Below are 19,669 nucleotides of genomic sequence, written 5' to 3' on the forward strand. Positions count from 1 at the left end.
CAGAAATTACAGCAGGGATTGCCTGAACCCATCCGAGACTGCTCCCTGAAGCTCAACATCTCTGGGCTGGGGGAGATACAACAAAGAGTCCACACCTCCTGATTCCAAACTACCTGGACAAAATGAGCCTCACCAATAGTAGAGCATCCTTCTATATCAAGGTTTTATTCATTTGCTTTACACTGTCAGGCATCATGGTCAACTAAACTAGGATTGTGACTCTGTCCTGGAGTGAAACCAGGAAAAATCCAGGTTCAGTAATCTTACACACAAAATCCACTTTGTAATGATCATCTGTACTCCTCTAAGGGAGAGACAAACTCAAGTGTCATGACTAGATTCTGTAGATAAAGGTTTACAAAGGAAAAGGTTAAAAGACAATTATTAGAGTTATGTTGACTTGTGGTTAGATAAAATATCCAATATCTGTTAAAATGTTAGCCTATCATTGATTTTCCTTCTGGAGAAGTTAATAAAATAGTTTTCTTTTTTAAAAAAATGATATAGGTAGTATTCCCACAACTTACCCAAACAAAAAGCAAAATCAAAAACAGGACTTCATAACATCTGAAAAAAAGTCCATCGTGAGAAAAAAAGCAATGACAGTCCAGGAAAAAGTGAGCTGTAATTCTTGTTTTTAATTCAGGTAAAATTCACATCAATGTCATGTACAGACCTTAAATGTACAATTCAATGAGTTTTGATAAACGCATTCACTTACGTAATCTTTATCTTTTTATCATTCCATAAAATTCCCTTGTGCCCCTTCCAGTCAATTCCACCACCACCCAGAGGCAACCACTGTTCTGATTTCTACAAATGGAATCACACAGTATACACTTTTGCACCTGGCTTCTTTCTCAGTATGTTTTCAAGATTTATCCAAGCTGGATGCATGTATCAGTAGTTCATTTTTTAAATAGCAGAAATGTATTCCACTGTATGAATTTACCACAATCTGTTTATCTATTCTCCTGCTGATGGGTATTTGTTGTTCCCCACCCCTGGTTTTTGGCTATTGTGAATAAAGGTGCTTATAAACATGGAATCCTGTTTTGCTGTATAAACGTATTCATATTACCTTAAACTTAACACAGCTTTCTGCCTAAACCAAGCGCTGAAGGACCTGACTGAATTAGCATCTGCTTTCACATTAAGTGGAGCCCTGGTGGCACAGTGGTTAAGAGCTCAGCTGCTAACCAAAAGGTGGGCAGTTCGAATCCACCAACCACTCCTTGGAAACCCTATGGGGCAGTTCTACTCTGTGCTATAAGGTGGCTCTAAGTTAGAATCAACTCGACAGCAACGGGTTTTTTCACATTAAATGAGAGAAAGAAGCTCTCTTCTGCTACAGAGCCCTGGCAGATTAGGTGAGACCCACTCTAACCGGCAGATATCCCATATCTGTGATATGTGACACTAAAGTCAGGGGGCTTGTAAGGAGGAACTCTCCCTAGGACATTTCAAACAGGAGTGTTTACGGGCAGTGGCAATAAAGCTCATCTTTGTTCTGACCCTAACCAAGTGACACATTGCTTCTACTGCACACAAAAACACAGTAAATACAACAAAATCACAAAGGAGGGCTTTTGATTTACTTGTCCTTTCAGGTCTCCTAGCACAGATCCTACCCTAATCAACGGAGATCCAGCATGCTAGCTATGTAAACTTTGGCCTGCCGTTCACCTCCAAGCCCTAATTTCCCAATAGACAAAATGGGATAATTATAGCATCTATCTTAGTTAAGGTTGGAGTCCTGGTGGTGCAAAGTGGTTAAGAGTTACGGCTGCTAACCAAAAGGTCGGCAGTTCAAATCTACCAGCCGCTCCTTGGAAACGCTATGCGGCAGTTCTACTCTGTCCTATAGGGTCACAATGAGTCAGAATCAACTCGATGGCAACAAGTTTGTTTTTTTTTTTTTCTCTTAGGGTTATTTTGAAGATCAAGTTAGATAATGTATATAAAGCCTGACACATTTAATTATGCAAATATTAGCTATTATCAACAAAACTATATTTCCAAGACTATTTAGAAATAGTTTTCATTTTCATTTTCCTTCTCTAAGGTAAGGATTAGAGTTTCCTAAAATGAGTGTGTTCCACAAAAAATTGGTTCAAGTTCAATACATATTATTTGTGTATGCACTGTATTGTACATGGATGTCTAGAAACATACACATCAACTGTTAACACGCCTGGGGAGGACTAGGAATGAGAAAGCAGACTTTCACTTTTTTACATTATATACTTTCCTAGTGTTTCAGATTTCTTCAACAAGTATGAATTTCTTTTCTAATTAAAAAAACTTTGAGCAACTACCAAAAACTCCCTGCCATTGAGTCAACTTTGACTCATAGCAACGCTACAGAACAGAGTAGAATTGCCCCCATAACGTTTCCAAGGAGCAGGTGGTGGATTTGAAGTGATGACCTATTGGTTAGCAGCCAAGCTCTTAACTACTGTGCCACCAGGCCTCCATAGCAACTACAGCTCCACATAAATTGTCATATGCTTTACGCTTAATTCACATGTGCATCCTTCTTTCTTAAAAATATTTTTGCAATGATCTTCACAATAATCCTGAGAGGAAAGGAAGGGAGGAGACAGTACTCACCTCGTTTTGTAGATGAAAAGCTATAAGGTAAGTTGCCTAACATCAAAAAGCAAAAGAAACAACAGAGCTAAGGCTAAAATGTGGTTCTTTTCTTACTCTTGTGTTCTTTTCATTACACATCACTGTCACTCCAGAAAGGGAAACAAGGCTGTCTTGACAGACCAACCCCTCTACTCAGCAAGCTGTATGACAACATCCCTGACAAGGGCCTCAGAAGCCTCTCTTAAATATCTCCAGGGAAGGGGAGCTTGCAAAATCCTAGCACACACTCCTTCACTATTAGACAACTCCTTATATTGAGCTGAAATCTCTGTTACTTTGACCCTTTGGTTCAAGTTTGGCCATCTGGAATTCTACAGAACAAGCATCTCTCCACTTCAAGAATATATTCAAGTATATGAAGATAGCTACCACCTCCGTCTTTCTGGGAATGAGTGCTCTACCTTAGACAAACTTCCCAATAAAACATCGGTCCTTATCCAACTTCTAATTTCAGTGAAACTGCTTGGCAGAGGAGAAAAAGGGAAATTATCATGCAAGATCCCTATTCCTACCAAGTAATGAGGTAGTCAATTGTTCCTACAACCCCACAAGGGAGGAGTTACAGAGAACCATGACTTCCCTACCACTCCTTCTTTGTTAGATGTCACTGCATGAAATAAATTTCTAGTGTAAACCACAGCCATAAAGACAGATGCTTCTAACAAAATCCTGGCTTTATACAGCTGCACACAGTCGATTCAAGAATGTGCTATGAACACAGCCAATGATTAGTTCTCCACTGGACAGATGACAATCTAATTATCTTCCTCAGTAAAACATTTCTTGCTGTTTCTGTCAGAACCTCCAATACGTAGTGGTCCTACTGATCTACAAATGAGACTTCTCCATGACTTAAAAGAGGGTTTTTCATGACTTAAAAGATGGAAAGGAATCCAAGGTCAATGTGATAAACGAAATTAAAGTGACTGAACCTAAGACTCATGAAAACATTTAAGACCAGAATGACAGGTCTGTTAGATGACACCAAGAAAATGCACAATGAAAAGTACAAGAATTCTTAGTTCAAGAATTTCAAGAAAAGCTACACTATAGTTAAGTACTTATTAAAACTGCTTATCATCTGATGAAAAACAATCAGAATCAAATGCAAAAACTTAAAGAGTAAGATGAAGACATCTATCTGGAACCAGCTTTTTATTGGTTTTTTTTTTTTTTTTTTTAATCTATTAATAATAGGTACAAACTTGGGAAAGTCTTCCCAGGTGTTGCTCGAAGTTTTCTTTCTGAAAATCCTCTAGTAGGGGAAAAGAGAGGTCCTCTAATCATCCAATTTAAAATATCCCTCCTTATTCTCTCTTACATAACTGTCTTTCCCTTCATCAGCATTTATTAAATTTTTAATTCTATACCTTTCTACTTGCTTACTGTCTACATGGCCCAGGAAACTACTATAAGCTTTGTGACGGCAGGGCCGACTCTTTTTAACACTGTATACCCGTGAGCATAGAGCCTCAATCATGGAAGTGTGCATTAAACTTCTGTAGAGTAAGTGAAGCAACCCAGAAAGGGGAAAGAAAAAGGAGACCACAAGTTACCATAAACAGATTATTTTGCTTTCTTAATCAATGCTGAGAAATTAATCATTTGTTGAACACCTATTATGATCCATATCTTTACATACATCCTTTTGTGTACCCTCACGACAATCCTAGGAGATTTTTCATTTGAGACGAAAGTAAAGCTCAAAGAAATTAAATATTAATAACTTGTTCAAGGCCACACACCTAGTAAATCTGAACTCTCCTTTATGTGATTATCAGCTTTATCTGATATGATTCTGGCCCCTAGAATGTCCCTGTCTTCCATTTTCTTATGTGGGGAGAGGGGACACCCAGAGCAAATCAGTAGTGACATACAACCCAAGAACTCTATTTAGACAGTGTGAATTTACTTCTTTAGCAGATTTTTCCAGAAAACCTGCTAAAGAAGTAAATAACTTATAAACATCGAAATAAACATTTTTATATTTTGATTTTCTCAAAACAATCTACGAGACAGAAACTGTCATTCCTATGTTGTTGAGGACACTGAGGCTAAGAATGCTTCCATTCCGCTTCTCACTGCAAACCTATGGGTTTGGGGTTTTCCAAAAAGAAACAGTGGCTGCATAAACTTGGTGCAAAATTTTAAAGATGCTCGCGCCATAACGCTCGTTTTCCTACTGCAAATACGTGAACCTGCTGGCAGTGTTCAACGACTCAGTTTCCCCATTTACACACTAGTCTTGATGGAGGTTCCGCTGAATCTCTGCAATCAGTTAAGTATTAATGTTAACTTCCATATTTACGAGGAGACAACATATCCAGGTCAAAGAAAGGGCGTGGGAACATCATTTTAGAACCACTGTAGTCAAGCCTAACTCTGGGCTGCCGTTCACATTCGTCCTCGCCAACTCCTCTCATTTCCCCTCCTCTTCCCCCTCCACTGAACCATTCCTTCCTGGAGTCAGATTCAGAGCAATAGGCAGGCTCCTACCTTGGTCTGAACACTCTTATCAAACTTGTCATTTTTGAAGCTAAACGTATTCTGGTGCCTCTGAGGCCTGGAACGAGCCACGTTCCCTTTCTGGGAACTCATCGCCGAAACCACGACCACCTCACGCCCGGACGAGAAGTTGCAGGGAAGATCAAGCACTACCCGACTGAGTTAACACTTGTCATGACCCGGAAGTAACTTATCCGGCTCTTCCGCCCCCGCCCCCGGTCATCCCACGTGACTTCACGCAGTGGTCAAAGGACACCCTCCGGCCCCCTGGCTCCGTCAAGTTTCCTCCACGAGGTCCAGCCTCCACCCCTCCCCCTCCGCGCAACCTCTCTTCCGAACTGGGCGAACAAGTCCCGCTTTCTTCGAAATGAGAATTGCCCCATTGGTCAGAACGTGGCTATCCATCAAGGTGGAGGGGCGGGAAACCTTTGCTCCTATTGGCTCTACTTTTCCGCAATCCCCGCCTCTTGCCGAGTCGGCTCGGCCTCTCCCTGAATTCGGAACGCGACGGACTCTTCAGGCAGCTTGTGATTGGTGGAAGTAGGGCTAGGCTGGGCTCAGTCCCTCCCCCGCCCGCTCGCAGGCTAGAACCTGGGTCGGCTTTGGCACCTTCCTCCAGTGAGTGACCAACTACTAGCATAGTGAGGGCTCTGCTCGCCCCCTCGGTTCTCTTCTAGCCTCCCTCCCGTTACGGGAGCGAGCCCCGCGGTTGGTAGGCTGAGGAGGAGCAGAGAAAGGAGGATTAAAGAGAAGAAAGACCTGGCTGGGTCTGAGTGGTTTCTGCAGTGCCAGAAAAGGAGGTGACGGCGGCGGGGCTGCGACCACGGCCGCGCGGGACGTGAGGCCCGAGAGCAGCCGGCGGCGACGGACGCTCCAGCGCCTCGCGCCGGCGCCGTTAGTCAGCAGAACGCGAGCTCGTGTCGAGGAACAGGGCCGGTGCGAGGCGAGACTCCGGAGCGCGAGCCGGGCCCCCGTGGGCGCCGCCGTCCTTATTCGTCCGGGCGCCGGGGGCTGCAGCCCTCGTCCCCCCTCCTTGGCTGGGCTTGTCCGCAGGCACGGAGAGTCCGGCGGCGGCGGGAGCGCGGATCGTGCCCTCTCGAGGACAACGTGTCGGCAGAGGTTGTCCCCTGGCCCTTTCTGCCTGGTGCCTCGGCTCCGGCCCCTCAGGTGCAGGTGCGTGGGGCTGCAGGGGCCAGGGGCGCTGAGGCTGCTGCCGCAGCTGGCTCGGGGGAGGGCGGGGGTGAGCGCTAGGCCGGGAGCCGCAGCGCGGGAGGAACGAGCACCGGCCGGGCGGGGGGAGGGGAGCAGAAGGCGTCTTTGTTGTTGGCGACTGGGATCCCTCTTGGCGCGGGAGAAGGGCGGCGAAGTCACCCCGGATCGGGTCTGTGTTTTTGAGAGATTCTCTGGTGGTTCAGTAAAAGGGAGAGATAGGACGGTCCCTGCGATCCGTGAGGCTGCTGGAGTCGGTGCGGGAGGAGGGACGGACAGACGGACTGGGAAAGGTCTTGGGTCCTTTTTGCGGAGAAGGGTCTCATTTCACTTCCTTTGCTTTTCTCTCGGTGGACGAAAAGATGAGGTCAGGTTCACATTACTCTCCCTGACTCTGTGAGATTCGCGGGTGCCTAAAAGCTTTTCTCTTGATTGTCCACATCTCTGCCAGCCTCGATTTTAGATTGACTCTGCACCGTGTCTGATTTTTGTATTCCGGTCTGGCAGTCGTAGGGTTCTTTTTTTGTAGGTGGTTGAACTTTAATCTTATCTGTTTGAGAACTCGAGGGTAGTCTCATCAGGAATCGCTTTTGAATTGGAAAATTAGAGTTTATGTTTGGAATTTTTTTGACCCTGAAACAAGAAAGTTCTGTCAGATTTACTGTGTAGAGGGCTTTTGTGTAGAACAGTTGAACCTCAGTTTCTTGTTTTTTTGTTTGCTTGTTTTAAAAAGATGTTCAGAGCCATCGTGAGATTTCTGCCAGCATCAGAATGCACACAATTTTTTTTTTAAATGATACTTTGATTTAAGTCAATGTGCGATGGATTTGATAAGCAAAAGAATGAATAACGGAATACAGAGAGGGTGACCTTTAAATTTTGGCTGTTAGCTTATGAAAGGTATTCTTGTGTAATATTTTTTTGTAATATATGTGGTCCATAAGATGATTCATTGATTTCTTTTTTTTTTTTAAGCATCCAATAAACAGGAATTTTGGAGATCCTCTGTCAGCATTTGACACTACCTAATGCATCTGAGTAGAAAGTTAGGTACCTGTTGTAATAACATTCATCTGTCTACATTACCAGGGAAATTTACGATAAAATGACCTTTCCTCCAGGAAGAGAAAAGTCTCTTCGTATTTTTATAACATAAAATCGGTTGGGTGACACGTTTTGTATCTATCTAATTATAGCCAGTATAGTGATAATTATCTTGATTGCCAAGGTTCTAATTTGGTACTACCCAACTTTGCTTCTTGGTAAATTTTTATTTTAGAATAGAGTAGAATAGAGTGGCTTTATTTAAAGAAGTACTGTGGAGGTAATCAGGTTTCAAATGTTAAGAATAATAAAATCCCTGTAATAAGATAATTGCTATATTATTTGAGATCCAGGAGGAAATGAATTAAGCACCCTCAACCATATTTTGACCTCTCTTTTCTCCTACTTTAGTACTAATAAGGTTAGTTGGCAAAGATAGGATTAGATTTTTAGCAGGCTAGGCAGTTTTTAATTCTGTCCCTTGGCGTGCAGTACTATAGTTAACAAGTGGTTTGTTTCCTTGAGTATCTTTGCCTATATTTAAATTTATATGGAATGACAACTGACAAAGAATTTTCTATTTCTTATGACAAAATTACCATAAAGCATCTCATTTTTAGTAGCTTAATGAACACAGAAGAACTAGGCAGTTAGTGTCTGTTTCACATTATGTTGCTGAATTGATGTACAGCTCCAGGCAAGTTATTCCACACTGGAGTCAGTTTCTTCATCTGTAACATGGGTCTAATAAAAAGTGCACCTGCTCTCTATAGAAAGGGCGATGAAAACCGTATAAGCAACAGTTACTGTGGCTGTGTGATACTGATTGAGGTTAACTGAAACTACCTTTAATGTGGCACTCTTATTTTGCTTTGGTATTATGAATTTCAATTCCTTGATGAAGAATTACTGTAAAGAAACATAGTTCTAATAGTGATAATGACTGTCCATATGCCATCATTTAGGAATTGATAAACTCAGTATGTGTTTCTCCCATGTTAAGATTGGAGTTGTATCTTTAGAATCAGTGATGACAAGAAAACAGACTGACAAATTGATCTGGTTGGCTTATTTACTGTTAGTTTTCATTTTTGCTGTATTGAAGGTTTTGCTCTTAATTCTCAAATTATTCCTCCCTGTTAACAATTTCTCACATACACTTCTCCATTTGCCTATCAAACCCAGCCTTGTGAGTTGGAGAGGAAAGGTAGTTTTATGACTTTATTACAGATGAAATAGATGAAGCCCAGAGAAGTGAATTGTTTGAATTGCTTCTGTGTTTATTCAGATAGCTCTAGTTTATTCACGTTTACTGCTGTGTAGTATGTGCTCCATTATATGACTATACCAGACTTCTGTTGGAGTCACTTTTGATGTTTCCAATTGTTTGCTATTAAACAATGTACTTGTATGTGTTTACTTAAGTACATGTTTAAGAATTCCTCTAGGGCAGTGGTTCTGGACCCTATATCCCATTTTTATAGAAAATATTTTACAACTTCTGCATTACTATCTTAAGATGAAATTCTAAATAATAAACCTATATTCATATTTTTTTAAAAAAGTAATGCCCTATAATAATGGTGCGGCGGAGGCATCTGACCTCCTCTACCTTCACAAAGGGGAAGAATCATTATTAGCATCAATAGCCCAAGGCTGATTCCTATGAGGTGGGGGTCAGACATGCCTCTACCCTCCAACCTTTATTTACCAATTCTAACACGATCTGTCCCTCCCACAGTACTCTCTGCTTCTCTGCTGGGTTCAGTAATTTGTTGCAATGGCCACACAGAAGTCACAGACCATACTTATGATTATGGGGTTTATTAGGAATTAACAGGTTACAATTCAGGATCAGGAAATACTCAGGATACACTTCTTTCATCAGGACAGCTCTTCGATCAGGACAGCCTCTTCTCAGCCATAGTTGCAGGCTCTGGTCCTTGACCTGGCCTCTGCACCCTGCTCGGGGAAGTGTTATAAAGTTCTTTAGTTCCGCCAATAAGTGCTCAGGGTCACCCCACTCCGCTAGGAAGCCTGGGCCAAAAGGCACTGAACTGTCTTGCACTGTGGGCTGGGAAGCCCACTGCACCGTCTCCTGCCAGTCTCCTGGTTCTGCGACCTCTGCTTCTCACTCTTGCCATTGCTGTGCTTCCATCTCTTGCTGGAAGAGATGGAACGATTTGCATGGTTCCACCTCCACAAGGGTGCCGTGTACCTTATTTACGTTATTAGCAAGCTATCCAATCCCCTTGGTGGGCCACAAGCACCTCATTTGCACAGTCCCGCCCAGTCATTTGGTGGGGGTTACAAAGACTGGCTAGAAAGGCCATATTAAGCAATTCACTGAACCGCATACCCTTACTAAAATACAACAAGACGTAAGTTATAATAAAGCAATATGTATTTCAGTGTGTAAATACTTGGACTCAACTGAATCTTGCTACCAAATGCAATGATAGACCAGCAACAGCATTACCTGGAGCCTTGTTAGAAATGCAGACCCTAAGACCCCACCCCACTGAAACATGCTGTAGTTGAACAAGATTCCCAGGTGATTTGTGTGCACATTAAAGTCTAAGAAGCACTATTAGAAGAAATAATTGTAGTCAGATACTTTGTACCAGTGTGTAGTATCACTGAATATAACCACTACAAATGTAGATTGAAACAGGTGTATTGAATTGGCAATTCATATACCCAGAGTAGCACTATTGTTGGTGATAAATGATTTTCTGAAATAACAAACTATTTTTAGTAGAGCTTGAACAAAATTAGAGTACAATCTTCTGTCTTTACACAGAGGTTGCACTCCTTCTATTAAAACAATCAAAAATACTTGATGTTAAGTCCTATTTATAATTATCTCACCTTAGTGTCCCCCTTACCTCATGAATGTCCGGCACAATATTCAAAAGTCATGGGACATGGAGCAGCATATCTTTATGCAGGAAGAATGCCTGGCAGCCCTGGCCTTTGTTTAGTAGTGCCCCCCGTTTGTTATAACAACCAAAGAGCCGTCTTTGAGAACAACTCCCCTGGCATATAAATCTGGTAGTAGTAGATTGCTAGACCACAGGGTATACACTTTTTCAACTTTAAGATAACTGCCAGTTTTCTCTCCAAAGTGGTTGTACCGGGAATGGATGAGTTTATTTTTCCTTGTTCTGAGTACTTTAGACTTCTTAATGTTTGCCAATTGGAGAAGTGTTGTCTTAGTTTTCTGGTGCTGCTATAACAGAAATACCACAAGTGGATAGCTTTAACAAATTTATTCTCTCACAGTTTAGGAGGCTAGAAGTCCAAATTCAGGGCACCAGCTCCAGGGGAAGGCTTTTCTCTCTCTGTTGGTTCTGGAGGAAGGTCCTTGTCATCAATCTTCCCCTTGTCTAGGAGCATCTCAGAGCAGGGACCCTGAGTCAAAAGGATGCACTCCGCTTCCAGCTTTTCTTTCTTGGTGGTGTGAGGTCCCAGTCCTCTGCTGACTTCTGTCTCTGATATCTCAAAAGAGATTGACTGAAGATTCGACCTCATCCTGTAGATAGTGCCTGCCTCATTAACATAACTGCCTCTAATCCTGCCTCATTAACATCTTAGAGGTTAGGATTTACAACACATAGGATAATGACATCAGATCACAAAATGGAGGACATCCACATAATACTGGGAATCATGGCCTAGCCAAGTTGATATACATTTTGGGGGGACACAATTCAGTCCATAACAAATGTGAAATAGTACCTCATTGTAGTTTTAATTTGCATATCGCCAGTTACTCCTGAGGTTGAGATATTTATTGGCCATTCATATTCCTTTTGTTTTTCTTATCAACTTGTAGATGCATTTTATATATTCTAGAAAACATCCTTGGTGAGAAACCAAACCCATTGCCGTTAAGTCGAGTCCAACTCATAGTGACCCTACAGGACAGAGTAGAAATGCCCCATAGGGTTTCCAGGGAGCTCCTGGTGGATTCAGACTGCCAACCTTTTGGCAGTTCTACTCCATCTTGTAGGGTCACTATGAGTCGGAATCGACTCGATGGCGACGGGTTTGGTTTTGATTTAAACCCTGTGGGGCAGCTCAACTCTGTCCTACATGGTTGCTATGAGTAGGAACTGACTTGATGGCAATGGGATACAATTAATCATCCTTGGTAGGCTTTACAAATATCATCTTCCAGTCTTTAGCATGCCTTTTCACTTTAAATATGGTATCTTTTTGATGACTATAAATTTTTAATATTAATGTCAAATTTTATCATTTTATCACTTGTGCTTTTTCTTGGGTAGGAATATTTTCTCTATCTTGGGGTCAGAAAGATTCTTTAACTTTTCACATTTATATCTTTAATTCACATGGAAGTATTTTTATATAATAAGGTGTTTGTGAATCTAAACTTACTCAATAAAGATGAGTGCCCTTTATACTAAAATTAGGTCACTTTTTATGTTAATGTGTTCTGATGAGGTTATAGTGACAGTAGATAATATTTAGTTTTTAATATCCCTTTGTGCCAAAATTAAAATCTGGCAACTCTGTCATTCCACTCTTTTTTTTTAAATTGGTTTTTGAAATCCGTAAGGTCTGGGAACCACTGCTTTAAAGTACTTTGATTCCTATGTTTCATCTGTGCCTCACTTTCAGCCTCTAAAGCACCATAGAAAGTGAACCAGCGCTCTTGAATATTGATCATTGGTCAGCCTCTGCATCTTTCACATTTCAGTTTGTTTTACATGTCTTTTCATCACTTTTTATTTCTGGTTAAAATTTTTTTAATGATACTTATGTGCCCCCCCCCCTTTTTTTAAATAGAATTTCAGACGAAGTGTCATTTGAATGTAAATTTGGCTTAGATATAGAGCTTATTTTATTTTCCCAGGAATTAAATGTGAGAATGGTTAAACAGTTTCTTCTTGCATGTAGTTAAAGATGAGAAGTGAAAAAAGAAAAAGAAAAGTGGGCCGGTGTCTACTGTATACCAGTCACTATTCTAAGATTGGGGGTGCTTCAGTGAACAAAACAAGCAAAGACCTCTACATTGCTAGAGTTTATTGCCTAGCAGAAGACCATAGAAAATATGCACAATAAATAAAATACCTAATATGTCGGAAAGTGATAAATACTTCGGAATAAAACAAAAAGCAGAGAAATGTAAGGAGGATGAAAGGATGCAGTTTGACTTATTGAATAGAACAAACCTCACTGAGAACGTGAGAATGAGTAGAGATGTGAAGTCAGTGAGGGTGTTACCCATGTACAAATTAACAAAATCCTGAAAGAGTAAATAGAATTTAATCTTCAAGCAAACCTTCATTCCTGGCTCTCCCACTTATAAGTTGTGTGAACTTGGACAAGTTAATTAACTTAACCTGAATCCTTGATTTCCTCTTGTGTAAAAAGGGTGATAACCTGCGAAAAATATTATTAAAACTAAAGGATATAAGGGAAAACACCTACCTCCCACCCACCCCCACCCCTCACTTTGTGATGTAGGCATTGGGTATGGATCATCTTGCACCTGACAGAATTGAAGCTGCTGAAGCACATAAAGTGACAGAGAAAGTCAAGGAGAACTTGAATCAAATCTCATTGCATTTGGTTGCATTTTTTTCCCTATGCTAGTCTTTTTTTTTTTTCCTTCTGCAATATTGCTAAAATTGACTTTCTTTAAAGTGTTAAAACAGTGTAGCTGATGTTATATTGTTAGAGCATGGCTCTTGGAAAATCATTAGAAAACGAGCAATTAATATTTTAGTTATGACTTTCTTTTCAGTTTTCCCATGAAGCTTCTCACAGTGTCTAAAGAGGTGATATGAGAATTAGCGATAAAAGTTACAGGTCTTCATCCTTAAAAATACATACAGCTAAAAAAAAAGTTTTCGCTATGGCTATCTTCAGAGATAGTATTTGACTAAGATTTATTTTGAGGCTTTGAGCAACTACAGTCTACATAAATTGTCATATGCTTAATTCATATTTGTATCCCTGTTTCTTACCAATATTTTTGTAATGATCCTCAGGATCAGAATGAAGAAGGAAAAAGGTTAATAAAATAACCTCATTAACTTGGTGTAGGTAAGTCTACATGCCATTCCCAACAAACCTCAAATAAAGCAAGTGCCTCCAGGAACAGAAACAGAAGACATTATCAGCTTTTCCACTGCAGTAAACTTATTTGGCTTCTGGATTTAGATTTTTCTTAAGTGTGTTTTGAAAAATTCAGATCAGTTGAAATAATTTATGTAATATACTTTTCCAGAAAAGTGCCATCTGCAGACTGTAACCTAGATATTTTGTTTCTGGTTAGTATCCTGCTTGGTGTACTGATAATTTTTCACTCTCTAGCTCTGCCATCTCCACCCCCAGAAATAAAAATCATTCTCTATACATCAGTTACTAGGGAAGAAAACATGCCATTCAGTAACTTGTGTTAGCGAGCTTATGTCTGAAGCACTACAGGTTACATTTTGTTCAGAGCTTTTTAACAGAGCTCGATGTCACCTTTATCAATTCAGTAAAGATTTAGGGCAAAAGGACAACTGCAATAAATGCTATAACATACACTATTCTCCAACAACAGTAATAACAACCAAAAATTTGTTAAGTGGTTATTAGGTAGGTATGTATGCTGTACAGTGTGGGAAGGCTAATGGGAGTATGTCCACATGCATATATAGGTATAGTTGTGGGCATTTGTATATACATATTTGTATGTGCTGCATATATATTCATATATATAATAAACCACATAGGAGGCACAGTTATGGAAACTTCTTAGACATAGCCACATACCTTGTGGGACTGAGTTATTAAGTTTGAAGCCTAAGCACCATAGTCTCAGGGGACATCTAGGTCAATTGGCATAATATAGTTCATAAAGATAATATTCTACATCCTAGTTTGGTGAGTAGTGTCTGGGGTTTTAAAGGCTTGCTAGCGGCCGTCTAAGATACAACTGTTGGTCTCTTCCCATCGAGCAAACGAGTGAAGGAAGCAATTAATCCATAGGACTAATGGCCCACACGAACCACAGCCTCCTCTAGCCTGAGACCAGAAGAACTAGATAGTGCCCAGCTACCACTACTGACCACTCTGACCAGAGACACAATCGAAGATCCCAGTTAGAATGGGAGAAGAATGTAGAACAAAACTTAAATTCATAAAGAAGACCAGACTTACTGGACTGATAGAGACTGGAGGAACCCCCAAGATAATTGCCCTAAGATACTTCTAGCCAGGAACTGAAGCTATGCCGGAGGTCACCTGTTAGCCAAATAATAGATTGGCCTATAAAATAGACAATAACACCCGTGAGGAGTGTGCTACACAGAATAATCAACTATACGAGACCAAATGGGCAACATTTGCCAAAAAGCATGATGAAAAGGCAAGGAGGGACAGAGAAACCGGAGGGATGGAAACACGATGGCAGGATGGAAATGGGGAGAGTGCTGACACATTGCAGGGGTAGCAACCAGCTTTGTGGATCAATTTGTGTATGGATTGTTGGATGGGAAACTAATTTACTGTGTAAACTTTCACCTAAAACACAATAAAATGTTCCCCCCCAAAAAAAAAGATTTAGGGCAGTAAAGGTTATAGGAGTGAAGAGGTTTTTTTTTCTTTTTCTTTTTTTGGTAATTACACATAAAGAATACAAAGGCCAAGGATAGTGGCTTTCAAGTTTTTATTTGTCAGAATCCATAAGAAAGACGTTTTTCATCATGAGCTAATGCATGCATATGCGCAAAAAACAAAACCGAAGTTTCACTGAAGAGATTATATAAATCAGCATGGGCATGATTCAGAGGAATTTTTTTTTCCTCAAGAGAAGTAAAGGTTAAACGGCAGGTTTAAAAAAAACAGTGAAAGTTAATGTCTTATTTGTAGTGGGAGTGATAAGTTGGGGCTGATTTTACCAACAGAAAAGTAACAGTATTTGCAAAGCAAGAAAGAACATGTCTCTTATTGAGGTACAGCATGTTCAGTAGAATGAATGAATAGGGAAGTGCTCAGAAGTAAGACTAAAGACTAGGAATGAGGGAGGAAGATGGGAGGATAATGTATGGCATGCTAAGGAATTTAGACTTAATCAAGAGGGCTTACAGTGGTCACTGGAAGATTTTAAATAGGAAAGTGACATTACTTGGCAGCAGTGTAGAGTATGGATTGGATAGGTATGAGATAGATATTAGTGAGCAATTTTATAATATTAACTAAAGAAATAAAGAGTGTTTGGGCTAAGGGGATAGAAATATGTAAGAGATAGGCCTTGACTGAATGAGAAAAATGAAGAGAGCAGAGGATGGAGAAAGAGGGAAATACAAACGGATATATTCAGGGTCTAGAGCTTAAAGGTCAGTGATTCGAACCCACCATCAGCTCCACAGGAGAAAAGACCTGGCAGTCTGCTCCTGTAGAGATTTATAGCCCAGGAAAGCCTAAGGGGCCGTTCTATTCTCTCCTATAGGGTCGCTGTGAGTCGGAATTGACTCTATGACAGCATACAACAACAAAGAGTTTAAGGGAAAAGTTGGCTAGAGATTTAGATTTAGGTATCATTAGTGTATACGTGGTAATTAAAGCCGGGGATATGGGTAAGATAAAAAGATAAGAGTACAGAAGAAGAGCAAAGTAGTAGTTAAGCCTTGGGTATCTGGATGAGATAAAAGGTAAGAGGAAGACCAAAAGAGGATGATCTGAAAAAAATAAAAACCTTTGAAGAAGCCACCGGAGAAACAAAGGCTGGAGGTTAGTTTCCAGAAGGAAGGAAAGAGCAGTGGTGTTTAATGCCACAAAGTGGTCATATAAATTGAAGACTGAAAAATACCCAGTGATCCTAAATAGATCAACAAGTTGATGATAGATGTTACATCATGATTCCTTTTGGGACTGATGGAGAATGCTGGGAAGTGAGAAATAGAAGTCTCTGAAGAACACTAGAGATGGTAGGTAGAATCTCGATATAGATAGATACACACACCCTTATACCTTTTTTTTTTTTTTTAAGATAGAAGAGTCTTAAATATCTTTGTATACAGAAGGGATGGAGTCCCTGGGTGGTGCAAATGGTTAACGTGCTTGGCTGCTAACTGCAAGTTTGGAGGTTTAAGTACACCCAGAGGTAACTCTGAAGAAAGGCCTGCTGATCTACTTCTGAAAAATCAGTCATTGAAAACCCTAGGGAGCACAGTTCTACTCTGACACACATGGGGTTGCCGTGAGTCACAATCCACTGGACAGCAACTGGTTACAGAAGGGATGAGACCAGTAGAGTGGGAGAGGCTGAAGATTAGGAAAGAGAGGAGATAACTGATAAGGCAGGGTAGTGGAACCCTCCGGAATGTTTGGAGAGATTGGTCATGAGGGAATGAGACCTCTTCTCAAGAGGAAAAGGTGAAGATTGAGACTCAAAAGTAATTTGCCTAAAGGCACACAGCTATAAAGTAAATAAGCTGTGATTTCAGTACATTTGTGTCTAGTTCCAAAGCCCAGTAGTTTTAAAACTTTCAATTTGTGGGGCCAAACCAAAAAACCAAACCCATTGCCATCAAGTTGATTCCAAGTCATAATGACCCTATAAGACAGAGTAGAATTACCCCGTAGGGTTCCTAAGGCTGTGAATCTTTACAGAAGCAGACTGCTTCATCTTTCTCCCGCGGAACGGTTGGCGGCTTTGAACCACTGACCTTTCGGTTAGCAGCCAAGCACTTTAACCACTACACAACCAGGGCTCCTTCATGGTGCCAGTTAAATTTTTTAAAAAAGGACTGGTAAGAGGCTACCAGTTTTGCCCAGTAAAATCACTTCATAAAACTAAAACCTAATGGCTATTATCATTGTTTCATTTTTACAGAGATTTTTTTTTTTTTTACAGAAATATGTATTTTAACGTTAGAAAAGTAGGAAGGATACAATTTCAGAATAGAAGGCAATCCTTTAAATTCACTACATTTTCTCCTTCGCTTTTTTTATTTTGCCAGAGAATGGTAAAAACTTCATTGCTGTCAAGCACTAGTCAGTCCTTGAACCACTCTTGCCAAAATACTCATGAAATGATAACTTTATATACAAAAATATACAACAGTATTACTGTGTTATAACAAACTTCAGTCATTATGGCTAATCGTTTTATTTTGTTCGTAAAAAAATATGGTATTTCCCCCATTTTAGAAACTTCTTTCATATTTTGTTTTGCTAAAAAGTGATTTCTGAAGATTGTGCTCATTACCAAACTTCAAGGAAATTAATAAAGTGACTCAACTGAAACAACTCGGAGAAATACATGGCATTAATTCATAAACTAGTTTCTCGTGTTAATTTAGATACTTCTGGTTAACGTGCTTGGCTGACTTGCTTAAGAATTGTTGAATGTCATTGTAATTCTGTAAATATTTTCAGAAATAGGAAATCAGGATGCTCTTGCTCTAACAGTGATTTTTGTGCCATTGCTTGCTCTCTTGCTCTGTCCCCATTTTGGAATATTATCCTGTATGCATAAGCTTATTTGCTGATAGAAATGTGCATATCACCAACTATAACAGTACATCTTTAACCTATACATGTGTGACTTATTGTTTTAGGGTTCTTACCATAATGAAGGACTGAGCTAGGCATCATGTTATTCTGCTTCTAATAGTTCTACCTCTGCCTGTGATGGCACTGGAAAGTAATGAAGGTAGTACAGGAAAAATGAATACTCGGGCTTACATCCACCATTATTGCCAACATTCGCTTCTGTAAGTCCTGAAGAGCATGGAGATGGTTAGCACAGCACACACTAGTATCCCCTGATATTGGTGCTGAAGTGGAGAAGAAGGGAAGAACTTATGTTCTTACCCTCTGAGTATTACTGGGTGGTTTACTTTCAGATTTGAGAAATGATAAGGTTCACCAGCTGAAAGTCTTAAGCAGTTGCAATTGACCATGCTGACTTGAAGGCAAGGCAAAGCAATTTTAAAGGAAAAATAGCTTATTTTATAATGTCAGGGCATTAATTGATACCTTATCACCTAGGGATATGTGCTGCACCTGGGGCTACAAGAGGAAATCACTCATTTTAAATGCTCCAATCAATTCAGGATGAATGCTTCAAGGATATAAGTCATTCCCATTAGCACGCATTTCAGGAAGCATATTACATCATCTCATAAGAACCTCAAACATGAGACAGTGTTTAGTGTTTGCCAATACAAGGAATTGTCTCTTCAAAATAATTAATGATTGCCAGGCTCTCTAAAATGACCTCCCAAATTAATCACTTGGAAATTATTTCAGCCTTTTTTTCTGCTACCATTCAAATGACCCTTTAAAAAGGAGATTTTCTAGTCTTGTCAGGGAATGCTCATGATCTGATAACTTGATATGAAAAAATAAAGTACAAGCTTTACAATCAAATTGATTTGATATGGTGCAGTTAATGGGCGTTAACTAGATAAAAAATACCTCCAACTAGTAAATTAGTGGGTTGAACATGTAATTATCCTCAATACAATGGTCTGTAGATTTAACTACTTTTCTTATGGATTTTTAAATATATAGAAGGGTGGAGTTTTTTTATGCACAAAGTAGATTGTAAGTAGAAACACAGTTTGTTAATTATCCCACTTACCAGAAACATTCCAGCGATGAATTTGCCTACATTAGTGTTGTGAATCTGGTTCAAAACGAAACCTTCTACTTTGATTATATTTAGTATTATCTCAATTTATATTCTGTTAAGTCTTTAGGTATAACTGCAAATTCTTATTTTCTTCACTCTGTGCTTTCTCCTTCATTTGGCTAGTAGATTATTATTGATCAAGTGTTGCCTGTATACTCTTGAACAAAACAAATCGTCACTGACCTCATAGAGTTTTAAGTGTAGTGAAGATAACTGGTATTAATCAAGCCCACAGGCAGGTATTGAAATATGAAGGAAAAGAACTGGGTGCTATGAGAAGGAATAACCTAATTTAGATTTGGGGTTCAGAAGATCTCTCAAAAAGTGATGTTTAAGACTGGGATAGTGAGAAGTAGTCAGGTAGACAGCAAAGTGTGTGTGAAAACCCTGATGTAGAAATAGCTTCATTCTTTCAAGGAACTTAAAGATGGTATTATGGATTAAATTGTGTCACCCAAAAACATGTCAACTTGGCTAGGCCGTGATGCCCCGTATTGTGTGGTGATTGGCCACCATTTTGTCATCCGATGTGATTTTCCTATGTATTGTAAATCCTACCTATGATGTTAATAAGGCAAGATTAGAGGCAGT

General features: G+C 40.0%; 2 protein-coding genes across 3 annotated transcripts in view; one reads left to right on the forward strand and one right to left on the reverse strand.

The window, feature by feature from the left end:
* CUNH9orf85 (chromosome unknown C9orf85 homolog) overlaps nucleotides 1-5,318 on the reverse strand; it is a 40,961-nt gene extending 35,643 nt beyond the window's left edge. The window contains exon 1 of the mRNA XM_004383294.2: nucleotides 5,152-5,318. Coding sequence (XP_004383351.1) covers nucleotides 5,152-5,253 — 102 coding nt within the window. The 5' untranslated portion in view covers nucleotides 5,254-5,318. The remainder of the gene's footprint in view (nucleotides 1-5,151) is intronic.
* A 408-nt stretch (nucleotides 5,319-5,726) lies between these two features.
* Nucleotides 5,727-19,669, forward strand: part of ABHD17B (abhydrolase domain containing 17B, depalmitoylase) — a 44,266-nt gene continuing 30,323 nt past the window's right edge. Inside the window, exon 1 of one of the 2 annotated variants that reach the window (XM_004383295.2) lies at nucleotides 5,727-6,333. The gene's annotated coding sequence lies outside the window, so the exon portion shown is untranslated. The remainder of the gene's footprint in view (nucleotides 6,334-19,669) is intronic. The other variant, XM_023737759.1, reaches the window with a different exon arrangement.

Source organism: Trichechus manatus, unplaced genomic scaffold (genome assembly GCF_000243295.1).
Source record: "Trichechus manatus latirostris isolate Lorelei unplaced genomic scaffold, TriManLat1.0 scaffold00107, whole genome shotgun sequence".
Taxonomy (NCBI): Eukaryota; Metazoa; Chordata; class Mammalia; order Sirenia; family Trichechidae; genus Trichechus; species Trichechus manatus.